This window comes from Rhinopithecus bieti, unplaced genomic scaffold, assembly GCF_001698545.2.
Source record: "Rhinopithecus bieti isolate Rb0 unplaced genomic scaffold, ASM169854v2 scaffold_13704, whole genome shotgun sequence".
In the NCBI taxonomy this organism is placed as follows: Eukaryota; Metazoa; Chordata; class Mammalia; order Primates; family Cercopithecidae; genus Rhinopithecus; species Rhinopithecus bieti.
The window spans coordinates 5,098,676-5,111,773 of NW_016808231.1; the positions used below are offsets into that span (position 1 = coordinate 5,098,676).

Below are 13,098 nucleotides of genomic sequence, written 5' to 3' on the forward strand. Positions count from 1 at the left end.
TTTGAGACGGAATCTCTCTCTGTCACCCAGGCTGGAGTGCAGTGGCGCGATCTCGGCTCACTACAAGCTCCGCCTCCCAGGTTCACACCATTCTACTGCCTCAGCCTCCCGAGTAGCCGGGGCCTGCGGCCCCTTTCCCCCCGCCCCGGTTATTTTTTTTTTTTTTTTTTTTTTTTGTATTTTTGGTAGAGACAGGGTTTCACCGTGTTAGCCAGGATGGTCTTTATCTCCTGACCTCGTGATCTGCCCGCCTTGGACTCCCAAAGTGTTGGGATTACAGGCGTGAGCCACCGTGCCTGGCCTGAGAGGACTTTTTAATAAAATGTTATATTGTGCAGTCTTTGTATCTGGACACCTCAGTGAATCTCCAAATTTAGGATAGCATAATAGCATAAAAACTATGAATTGGGACCCTCAGAAGCATGTTGAGTCCTAGTTCACCAGGTACAGGCCCTGTGCCCTCATGGAGCTGTCTGCTGTATCCGGGATCAGATTCCTGTTTCTTCAGAATGACGTGTCCTATAACCATGAGGAGGTACCCCAAATTGAAGGACCTTCTACAATAACAGCTAGCCTCTATTCTTCAAAAATGTGAGTTACGGCTGGGTGCAGTGGCTCACGCCTGTAATCCTAGCACTTTGGGAGGCCTTGGGGGGCAGATCTCCTGAGGTCAGGAGTTCGAGACCAGCCTGGCCAACATGGCGAAACCCCGCCTCTACTAAAAATAGAAACGTTAGGCGGGTGCAGTGGCGCACACTTGTAATCCCAGCTACTCCGGCTGAGGTTGGAGAATTGCTTGAACCCAGGAGGCAAAGGTTTCAGTGAGCCTAGATTGTGCCACTGCACTCCATCTAGCCTGGGTGACAGAGCTAGACTCTGTCTAAAAATAATAATAATAATAAATTAATTAATAATAAAATGTCAGTTAGAAAGACAAAGGCCAGGGAACCTTTGAACCTTTTTCGATTAAACAAGGCGACAAAGACATGACAATTAAATGCACCATGATCCTGAATTAGATCTCGGATCTTGTAATCTCATGGCTATAGGACATGTCATTTTGAAGAGACAGATGTGAAAAGAGCATTATTGGGACAACCAGCAACATTTGAGTAAGGGCAGTATATTCAGTATTGTATCAGTGTTACATTTCCTGAGTTGCACATGCATACTGTGATTATGTAAGAGGATGTTCTTAGGAGATACGTACTGAAGTACTTAGGAGAACAGTGTCATTTTGTCTACAGCTTACTGTCAGTCTCAGTTTTTGTTCAAAAACTGTTGCATGCATGTACACACTCCTAAATCACACCTCATTCCTTATAGACAGGTGGGAAGATACAAGTGTGTGTTAGACATGATTTTCTAGACTGACAAGAGGGACTGTTCGGTTGGGCAGGGGCAGCCCAAAGTCTTCCTAGTTGCTGTGTCTAATCTGAGTGGGAACTGAGGTGAGTTTTAGAACGAGAGAGAGATTCAAGAAGAAAGATTCCCAATGCATGTGCCAGCTCTTAGTGTTGTGGCTGGAAAGTAGGAGGCATCTGGTGTCCTGTAAAGGAAGGCCGAAAAGATAGCCTCACATGCCATGAGAAGGTGTTTGAACTTCTTCCAAAGACATGATGGGTCTGTTAGGTTTAGGGTAAGGGTGAAACTCTGGCTAAAATGGCTTAAATGATAGTAAGTGTATTTTCTCGCATAACATGAAGTTCGAAGGTGGGAAAGTACCACTGTTGCATCACTCAGCAGTTCAGAGATGATCTACCCACCCCAGGTGTTTGTGTTTTTGGCTACAGCCATTCTTAGCATGCAAGTGGTGTCTGCTCTCTTGGCTACAGGGTGGTTGTCAGCCGCCCATGACGAGATGTAGTGAAGAAGAGGAGGGAGATTTCTTTCCGAGCATCCCTTACTGTTAGGAAGGAACACCTTTTCCACAATGGTCCTGGTTCAGTGTACCTTCAGATTCCCTTAGCTGAGATTGTGTCACCTGCAAAGGAGAATGTGATCATGGTAGTGGGCTTATCTGGTCACTCCCCCTCCTGTGGCCAGGAAAGGTGTTGCCCTTCCTCAGAGGAACCTCCCAGGGAGCCACCTCAGATCATGTGGGTGTTGCCAGCAGCATGGGGCCAGGGGTATTGGGTAAGCAGACATTAGGGTCTGCCACCATGCAGAAAAAATGTTTTAGTTTTTTCTTTTTTTTTTTTTTTTTGAGATGGAGTTTCGCTCTTGTTGCCTAGGCTGGAGTGCAATGGCGATATCTCAGTTCACTGCAACTTCCACCTCCCAGGTTCAAGCGACTCTCCTGCCTCAGCCTCCCGAGTAGTCGCAATTACAGGTGACTGCCACCACGCCCAGCTCCTTTTTGTATTTTTAGAGGAGACAGGGCTTTGCCATGTTAGCCAGGCTGGTCTCGAAATCCTGACCTCAGATGGTCTGCCTACCTCAGCCTCCCAAAGTGCTGGGATGATAGGCATAAGCCACAGTGCCTGGCTGATGTATGGTATGGTGTTTTTTGTTTGTTTTTTTTTGAGATGGAGTCTCACTCTGTTGCCCGGGCTGGAGTGCAGTGGCGCGATCTTGGCTCACTGCAAGCTCCACCTCCCGGGTTCACACCCTTCTTCTGCTTCAGCCTCCCGAGTAGCTGGGACTACAGGCGTCTGCCACCACGCCCAGCTAATTTTTTGTAGTTTTAGTAGAGACAGGGTTTCACCGTGTTAGCCAGGATGGTCTCAATCTCCTGACCTCATGATCTGCCCACCTTGGCCTCCCAAAGTGCTGGGATTACAGGCATGAGCCACTGCGCCCGGCCTGAAGTTTTAAAGTATTATGCAGCAGCTTATTACACCTCGTGTTATGGATAGCAGTAACAATAATACACAGTACTTAGCATTTACCACCCACAGGCACTGTTTGTTCCCAGTCGTGTTTTACACTTACTTATTCATTTGGTGCTCACAACAGCCTTATGAGGTGTAGGGGCCGTTGTTACCCCTAGTTTCCAGATGAGGAAACTGAGGCAAAGAAAGGCTGAGTAACCTACCAAGGTCACATCACTAATGAATGGGGGGAGCTGGAGTCCAGTGTGGGCAGCCCCAGTCTAGATTCTATAACCACTAGGAAAAACTGCCTCTAGGTATTTTTTGTGCTTTTTTTTTGGGATGCTACAGATAATACTAAAATGAACATATTTCTACATACCTCTTCCTTTGCACATACATGAATAGCCTGGCCATCGTGGGTTAGAGTACGTGGGAGATGAGAAGGTAGAGATGACATGTGTAGACCATGCTTCAGAGAAAAGTTAATTTGAAAGGGACCAGAAAAAAGGGATTGTTTTAGTTCCCATTTCTTTCCTTATCAGGAAGGATGGATTATTTTGTTTAGTGTTTTATCTCCCCTTGGGGTGATGACCTGCTTATGTCCTTTGTCCATTTATAGTCGGGACTCAGTGTGCTTCTCATCTTCCTGTGTGATTGACATTTACCCTTTTCATATACTACAAATACTTTTAGTCTCTTTATTTTCTTTTATTTTCAACTCTTCGTATTTTCTGTGTGTGTCTTTATTATCATTTCCTGCAGCTTCAACACTTTAAGAAATCACTGATTTCATTTTGCATTAAAGCTAGTTTATTTTTTGTATTTTAACTTTTAAATAATGTAATTGGCCGGGCACGGTGGCTCACGCCTGTAATCTCAGCACTTTGACAGGCTGAGGCGGGTGGATCACGACTTCAGGAGATTGAGACCATCCTGGCTAACACCGTGAAACCCCGTCTCTACTGAAAATACAAAAAATTAGCCGGGCGTGGTGGCGGGGGCCTGTAATCCCAGCTACTCTGGACACGGAGGCAGGAGAATGGCGTGAACTCGGGAGGCGGAGCTTGCAGTGAGCCGAGATCGCGCCACTGCACTCCAGCCTGGGCGACAGAGGGAGACTCTGTCTCAAAAAAACAAAAAAAAGTAAGATTGACTTTACTGTCCCTAAATTGCTGTTCATCCAAGTCAGTGCCCAGTTACTTTTCTACACACATACATTGTTTTTTCTTTTGTTTGTTTTGTTTTTTTTTTTTTTTTTGAGACGGAGTCTGGCTCTGCCGCCCAGGCTGGAGTGCAGTGGCGCGATCTCAGCTCACTGCAAGCTCCGCCTCCCGGGTTCACGCCATTCTCCTGTCTCAGCCTCCCGAGTAGGTGGGACTACAGGCACCCGCCTCGTCGCCCGGCTAGTTTTTTGTATTTTTTAGTAGAGACGGGGTTTCACCGTGTTAGCCAGGATGGTCTCGATCTCCTGACCTCATGATCCGCCCGTCTCGGCCTCCCAAAGTGCTGGGATTACAGGCTTGAGCCACCGCGCCCGGCCCTTGTTTTTGTTTTGGTTTTGGTTTTTGGGGGACGGAGTCTCTCTGGTCGCCCAGGCGGAGTGCAGTGGTTGGTGATCTCGGCTCACTGCAAGCTCCCCTCCCGGTTCACGCCATTCTCCTGCCCTCGCGTCCTGAGTAGCTGGGATTACAGGCGCCCGCCACCTCGCCCGGCTGATTTTTTTTGTTTTAAGTAGGAGACTGGGTTTTACCGTGTTAGCCAGGATGGTCTCGGATCTCCTGACCTTGTGATCCGCCCACCTTGCCTCCCAAGGTGCTTGGGATTATAGGGTGGAGGCCACTGCGTCCACACCATGCATTATTAAAGCATTTTAAATTATAAAATTATAATTCAGTGAATTTGCTTCCCATTGTTTCTTTTAATTTGTATATCTGGGTTTGCCCTCACACCACACTATTATGGTAATCTAGTAGGGCTGTCCTCATCTGTTTAACTTTCTTTTGTCTTCAGAATTTGAAGGATATTTTTTTCTTTTTTTAGTTTCCCCAATAAAACTTTGTAAAATCTTTTGGATTACTTCTTTTTTTTTTTTTTTTTTTGAGACGGAGTGTTGCTCTTGCTGCCCGGGTTGGAGTGCAACGGTGCGGTCTTGGCCCACTGCAGCCTCCGCCTCCCGGGGTCAAGCTATTCTCCTGCCTTAGCCTCCGGAGTAGCTGAGATTACAGGCATGCGCAACCATGCCCGGCTAATGACATGACTCTTAAGACATGCTAGTGTTTGTGCTGAATGCCCCATTAGGTTAAGATCATAGAAACATGGCAGTTGGAGAGCTGTTAAGGTTGCCTAGTTTCTCATTTCCATTTCTGTTTAATTTCTAGATTTTGGATCATTGTTTGACTTGGAAAATGATCTTCCTGATGAGCTGATACCCAATGGAGGAGAATTAGGCCTTTTAAACAGTGGGAACCTTGTTCCAGATGCTGCTTCCAAACATAAACAACTGTCGGAGCTTCTACGAGGAGGCAGCGGCTCTAGTATCAACCCAGGAATAGGAAATGTGAGCACCAGCAGCCCTGTGCAGCAGGGCCTGGGTGGCCAGGCTCAAGGGCAGCCGAACAGTGCGAACATGGCCAGCCTCAGTGCCATGGGCAAGAGCCCTCTGAGCCAGGGAGATTCTTCAGCCCCCAGCCTGCCCAAACAGGCAGCCAGCACCTCTGGGCCCACCCCCCCTGCCTCGCAAGCACTGAATCCGCAAGCACAAAAGCAAGTGGGCCTGGCAACTAGCAGCCCTGCCACGTCACAGACTGGACCTGGTATCTGCATGAATGCTAACTTTAACCAGACCCACCCAGGCCTGCTCAATAGTAACTCTGGCCATAGCTTAATGAATCAGGCTTCACAAGGGCAGGCGCAAGTCATGAATGGATCTCTTGGGGCTGCTGGCAGAGGAAGGGGAGCTGGAATGCCATACCCTACTCCAGCCATGCAGGGCGCCACGAGCAGCGTGCTGGCCGAGACCCTAACGCAGGTTTCCCCGCAAATGACTGGTCACGCGGGACTGAACACCGCACAGGCAGGAGGCATGGCCAAGGTAAGTGAGCTGATGCACTTTCAATACTTCCTACCTAACCGCGGGCTTTCCCTCTGAGTAATGCGTAAAATGGGACCATGTGGCCCACTCCTGTTTCTCCTCTTGGGCTCTCCACGTGCCACTCATACTTGGAAGAGACAGATTTCTTTCTAGGTTAAAGATCTCTGCACCATTTCTGTCTTTAAAATGAGAATTCTTAAAGAAGTAGGATAGCTTGCAGGTCAGGCAGTTGGAAAATACAGGGCCTAATGTGTCCATGAACCTGTTAAAGATTGCTTCCCGCCTCTGTACCGCCCACTGAGGAGGTGATCGTTAGTCTGTGTGCTCCTCTATGGCTACCCAGTGAAGTATCTGTTGTCACAGTGTCCATTTCACTGAATGAGAAAGCTGTGTTCCAGGGTTGTCAGCTCACTCTCTGCCGTGTTAACAAGCAAGAGGTGGCAGAGCCAGGGAGAGGCGCGGGCATTCGGGTCCCAGAGGAAACCCTAGTGCAGTGGTGCTTGAAGTGGGGTCCCCCAGACCAGCAGCAGCAGCAGCAGCAGCAGCATCCCCTAGAAGCTTGTTAGAAATGCATACTTCTTTATTGACTCAGAAACTCGGGGTGGGGCCTGAGCTTTAAGAAGCCTCCAGATGGATGCTGGACGCAGTGACTCATGCCTGTGATCCCAGTACTTTGGGAGGCTGAGGTGGGTGGATAGCTCAAGTCTAGGAGTTCAAGACCAGCTTGGGCACTGTAGCGAAACCCTCTTAAGAAAAAAAAAAGGCAGCAACAGCAGCCTCCCGGTGGTTCCAAGCTCACCCACATCCCCCCAGTACACACACACACACACACACACACACACACACACACACACAGCCGAGAGCTCTGCTAGGGTAGGAAAAGGCCTGGACTGGGATTTGCAGCTGCCTTCTAGAGTAGGAACTGCAGTTGGAGAAGGGGGAAGGCATATGCCTAGATAGATGTGAGACAGCTGGAAAAGCCCAAGGCTGACAGGGAGGTGTGCAGAGAATGAATTGCCGCCTATTCCCACTGAAGTGACAAACACTGTGGATGCTCTGCAGCCAGAGGCTTCTCAGCGGCAGCAACCAGGCACGCCTTCAGGCAGTGGAATTCCGCACATCCCAGAACAGAAAATCAGTTTGGGTTGTTCTTTGGATTTGTTTAGTCCCAAGTAAGAGTGAGGGAGAAATAAGAGTAGAACACAGTTTCCCCACAAGGTTGATGAGAGCGTTGGGTGATGGGTCCGAAGCCCTGTGACTGTCGGAAACAAGGAGAGGATTTTTTTTTTAACTTAAGAAATGAAGGTGGAGTAATTCTCAGTGTTTAAATTGCATTTGTCTCTTTTGAAATGTTAGTAGAGGGGAACGTGAACTTAAATTTTACTTGTACCTGGCATTTGAAGAAGAGTCTGTATGAGTGTGTCATTTAGAGTCGATTGAGAAGGAATTTCTCATGGGTTTATGGTTCCTGGAGATATGATCTGATCCTTGTTCCTCGTCCTAATTCAGTCATCACTCTACTCCTTACTACCCATTTTTAAAACTCCGTCTATTCTGGAGAGTTTTAAATCACACGAAGTCGACATAATGGTATAAAGCAGTGATTCCCAAACTTTTTTTTAATGTCAAGACTCCTGAATAATCTTAACAATTACTGAGGACCCCAAAGAGATTTCTTTAATATGTGCAGTATACCTCTCAATATTTACTGTGTTAAATAGTAAAACAGAATTTTGAAACACATTTCATTATCCGTCCAGCTCAGTGGCATCACACATCACAAAGTAACTAGAAAACTAGATCTACTGTGTTCTTGTGAGAGAATGAGAGGGAAAAGGCAAATCATGTCTTAGTATTTTATGGAAATAGTTTTGACATCATGGTTCCCCTGAAAGGGCTGGGACCCTGGACTGAACTTCAAGAGCTTTTGATAACATGTATGTAGAAGTTAGACTTTGTAGACCTAAACACAAAGCCGTTGTCACATATTAACAAATTTAACAGTAACTTCATGTCATACAGTATCCACAGAATAGCCACGTTTCCAGTGGTCTCATATGTTGTAATTTATTTTTTTTTTTGGAGATGGAGTTTCACTATTGTTGCCCAGGCTCTGGAGTGCATTGGCCCCATCTGGTCTCACTGCAACCTCTGCCTCCTGGGTTCAAGTGATCCTTCTGCCTCAGCCTCCCGAGTAACTGGGATTACAGGCGCCTGCCACCACACCCGACTTTTTATATTTTTAGTAGAGTTGAGACCAAGCTGGTCTCGAACTCCTGACCTTAGGCAAACTGCCTGCCTCGGCCTCTCAAAGTGCTGGGATTACAGGCGTGAGCCCCTGCGCCTAGCCTGTAATTAGTTTTTACAGATTTTTACTCAAAATCTACATTTCAGTCAGTTGATATGCCTGTTAAGAATCTGTTATGTGTTGGTCTGTGGGATCCTTACAGTTTATTTATTGAAGAAACATGTTTTGGTTGTTGTCTGCTGTTTATGCTGGGGAGTGTCTTCCAGAGGCTGGACTTTGCTGATTACACCTGTAACATTTCATGCTCCTCTGTCCACCCAGGCTTTTCATTCCATCCTGGGGTTCCTTTACACAGAGTGGTCTTTCTTTCAGACAGGAACTCGTGGATGTCACTGTTTGGAAAGTGAGCCTCACTTTAGCATGCTGGAGACAGTTGTCTCTTGTTTCCTATAGGTATCTCAAAGCAGCCCACTAGAGGTGGGTAGAGTGCATTTTTTAACGATGTGTCATGGCCTTTGGGTGGAATGAAGGACCAAGTGGTGGTGGGCAGAAAGTAAGAACAAGAGACAAGTCCATTTTAACCTATTCCCTCTCTAGAACCTTATGATAGCAGAGCCAACTAGATTTTAAAATGCACAGGGAAAAGGCGCTTTTTTTAAAAGATAATTTTGTTTTAAGAACTGTTACACAGGAAGTACATCCTATGAAATAATTAAAATAGTAGGAAAAAAGCAGCATCCTCCTTACAGATAAAGTTTTAAAATACATAATGAAACCGGACTACATAAGTACTTTGCTGTTTTATTTGACAGTGTACCTTAGATGGCTTTCCGTGACACTGCACAGAGATTTTTTTTTTCTTAGTGATAGCAAAGTATTCCATTATATGATGCATCATAATTTATTGATCTAATCCTCTGAGGATGAACGTTTGGATTGTTTCTGACTTTTCACAAGTACAACAATGCCTGTCCACATATGTCATGGATTAGATTCTGAAAAGGAAAATTAATGGGTCACAGACTTGTTAAAAGTTTTGTTTTTAGAAAGTAAACATGCACATGATTTAACAACAGACAACCATAAAAATAATGTAAGGGTAAGAACCAAAGAGTTAATCCTTAATTCTTGAATTTTGGTTCTCCTAAATTCTCACCAAAGGCAACTATTATTTCTTATCTGTCCCGCTAGAGATGGTGTATGCATATAGAGACGTAGAGAGAGGCGTGTGGGCATGTGTGTGCTATCTCCCCAGACATAAAGAGTAGCATTACAGAACATTTTCCTGTGAGTGTAGATGTTCCTCTCCCCACCCGTGGCTTACCAATACAAGTTGGAAATTCTTCCATGCTCCGTGTAGCTGTCAGTCATTCTTCACAGGTAAAATAGGAATTCCTGATTTGGGTGTATCATAATTTAAGGACTTGTGCCATGTAGGTTGAGCATGTGGGTTATTCTCAGTGTCTTTCTGTTTTCACAGTTTTACTTTGAACTCATTGTACATACATCTTTGTACAGCTGAGTGACCATATCTGCTAGATAATTTATTGGACGTGGAATTTCTGAATTAAAAGATACTGAGATTTTTAAATAAGCATAGATAATCTCTGATACTCTTCAGAAATATTGTGCAAATTACACCTTCACCAAGAGTGGGTGAGTCTCTATCCAGATCTTGACCAACACTGAATATTACCATCCTTTTACTTACTTGACATTCTGTTAAGCAAATTGTCTTCTTTATTAAGTGTGGCTTTTCATAAAGTCACTGACAGTTGTGTTTTACTGATTGTTCGTAATCTTTGTCCATTTTTCTCTTGAATTGTTTGTCATTTTTTTCTCATTAATTTATATTCTGAAGTCTCTTAAAACGTGTGTTTCCCCTTTGTTATTTACCATAGTCTGTTTCACCAGGAATATGGTCACATAGGTTTACAATGTTTTTACCTAGTGTATGTTTTCAGTTTGTATAGAAACACATTTATCCATTTATTTCCTTCATGACTTTTAGGTTTTATGTCACATTTTAGAAGTACTTTTCTTATTAAAAAATTATGAAATATTTTCCTCTATTTTTCTCTTTATTACTTGACTTTTTTTTTTTTTTTTTTTTTTGGAGATAGGGTCTCAGTTTGTTGCCTGGGCTGGAGTGCAGTGGCATGATCTCGGCTCACTGCAGCGTCCGTCTCCTGGGCTCAGGTGATCCACTTGCCTGAGCCTCGCCAGTGTCTGGGACTACAGGCACGCAACACCACACCCGACTAATTTTTGTATTTTTTTTGTGGAGACAGGGTTTCGCCATGTTGCCCAGGCTGGTCCTGAACTCCTGAGCTCAAGCAATCCACCCACCTTGGCCTCCCAAAGTGCTGGGATTACAGGCCTGAGCCACCGTGCCTGGCCTCCTTGAATCTTTAACTCAACTTGTTTTGGCATAAGGAGTGAGACAGAGATCCAGCAGTATATATTTTTTCATGTTACAATCATCTTAGTACCATTTATTTAGATATCGATAATCCATCTTTTCTCCCACTTACAACGATGTGCTATTTTTGGTATATACCTTATTTTTTCAGATATGTAGGATTTGGGTCTTATTTCTGAGCTCTTTTCTTTAGTTCCATTGATCTTTGCTTGTTGCTGTGCCAGATATGTATTAACTTAGCTGTGTGATGAATTTTAGTATATGACCACACTAGTTATTTCTCACACAAGTGGTTCTCAACTCTGTCTATACTTCATCAGATTTATCTGGAGAGCTTTTAAACATATGATGCCTGAACCCCACTGCAGAGCAATTAGTTAGAATCTGGAGGATATGATAGAAGCATTCATATAGTGTGTAGTTCCTCAGATGATTTTTATGGCAGCCAGGGTTGAGAACCCCATTGTGTTAGATAAATTTAGGACTTTTTTTTTTTCAAATTTTAAAAACAAAAAATCTTTGGGATTTTGAATTTAGAAGAATCAGTGCAACTTTATAAGTCATTTTAGGAGGGATGTGACATTTTAACAGTTCTGTGACTTCCTGAGTCGTCTTATACATGCGAATTATCTTTTCTGGGGGTCTTATGTTGCTTGAAAGCATAGTGTGGTTTTCTTTGTCTGTGTAATCTTTCTCACTAAGTTTATTTCTGGAGGCATGGGGTTTTTGTTGCTGTTGGTGATGAGTTATATTTCATTATCTAACTGGCTATTTTTATATAGGAAAGATGTTATGCATATGCTACTCTGATAATCTGGCTGCTTTGTGGGATTATCTTAATTATTCTAATATGCTTTCAGGAGATTCTCTTGGGTTTTCCAAGGAGATAGTCATCTTTTGCATTATTGATACTCTTGTTTTCTCCTTGCCAATATTTTTACCAGTGTTTATGCTCTTAGGCATCACTGTCTCGTATCCTACTTAAATGGAGGTGTATCTAGTGTTTTATTATTAAGAATAATGTGAGCTTTGGTTTGCAGTCAGTAGTATATTTCTTTTAAAGTTGGGGCATAATCTGTTCCTCATAAAATAAATGATAAAATCTAAATGTTAGGTTTTATCAGATTTCTTTTTGATACCTACCTATGTTGATAACCCTGTGATTTTTCACTTTCCGTTTATTTATGTGACAGATCATCTGTGTAGGTTTTATAATATCAAATTGAACCATCTCTGTAATTTTAAAATCAAAAGTTAATGTATTGCTGAGTTTTAATTGCTAGTGTTTCATTTAGAATTTTGTTTCTCATTTATAAGTGATGAAATTGATCCATAGTTCTTTTTGTGCTTTGTCAATTTTATATCAGTGTTATGTTAACTTGGTCAAAAGAGTTTGAAAGTCTTTCATATTTATTCTCTGAAGCAGTTTAAATTAATTTGGACTTATCTATTCCATGAAGAATTGAGACTTCACCCTTACAGTAATGTGGGTCTGAAGCCTTTTTTTTTTCTAGGAAGTGACTGAAGATCTTTGACAACAGTGCTGGTCGTGGTGGCTCACACCTGCAATTCCAACACTTTGGGAGGCTGAGGTGGGAGGATTGCTTGAGCCCAGGAGTTCAAGACCATCCTGGTAACATAGGGAGACCCTGTCTTTAAAAAAATTTTTTTAATTTGCCGGTCATGGTGGCACATGTCTGTGATCTCAGCTACTCAGGAGGCTGAAGCAGGTGGATCGCTTGAGCCCAAGAGTGCAAAGCTGCAGTGGACCAGAATCGTACCACTATACTCAGGCATACCAACAGAGTGAGACTCTGACTCAAAAAAAAAAAAAAAAAAAACTTTGACAACAACTTTATCGCTATTTTCTGTAAATATTGGCATTGGCTCTTTTAGGCTTTTAGTAGTCTCTTAGGTCAATATAGTTTCTGTGTAGTAAAGTCTAAATTTGCTTTGATTTTGAGAAAACTAAAAGATACTTAACTTTTAATCTTTGTTTTTTTAAAAAAAATAGGAGGTAGGCAAGTCCCATGTTACAGATTAAGAAGTGGAGGCCGCCAGTGAGTGGCAGAACCAGGCTATTTTTTTTTTGCATCCACACGGTCTGGCCGGGGGACTGCTAACACTAACGCAGTGCCGTCTGTTCTTTTGTGAGGTTTGCAGTTTCTGTTTTAGTAGAAAATTCTTTTCATCTAGTCTTTAAAATTTGTTAACTTAAAGCTGTGCAAAAATGTGTGCAGTTCTTTGTCATTGTTGATGTTTGTGATTATTTCTCCTTTTCTCATTCCTAATTTTTTTTTTTTTTTTTTTTTTTTTTTTTTGAGATGGAGTTTCGCTCTTTTTGCCCAGGCTGGAGTGCAGTGGCGTGATCTCGGCTCACTGCAGTCTCCGCCTCCCAGCTTCAAGTGAATCTTCTGTCTCGGCCTCCTGAGTAGCTGGGATTACAGGCGCCTGTCACCACGCCCGGCTAATTTTTTGTATTTTTAGTAGAGGCGGGGTTTCACCACGTTGGCCAGGCTGG

General features: G+C 43.6%; 1 protein-coding gene across 1 annotated transcript in view; it reads left to right on the plus strand.

The window, feature by feature from the left end:
- CREBBP (CREB binding lysine acetyltransferase) overlaps positions 1-13,098 on the plus strand; it is a 164,873-nt gene that overhangs the window by 26,256 nt on the left and 125,519 nt on the right. Inside the window, 1 exon segment of the mRNA XM_017886365.1 lies at positions 5,195-5,907. Coding sequence (XP_017741854.1) covers positions 5,195-5,907 — 713 coding nt within the window.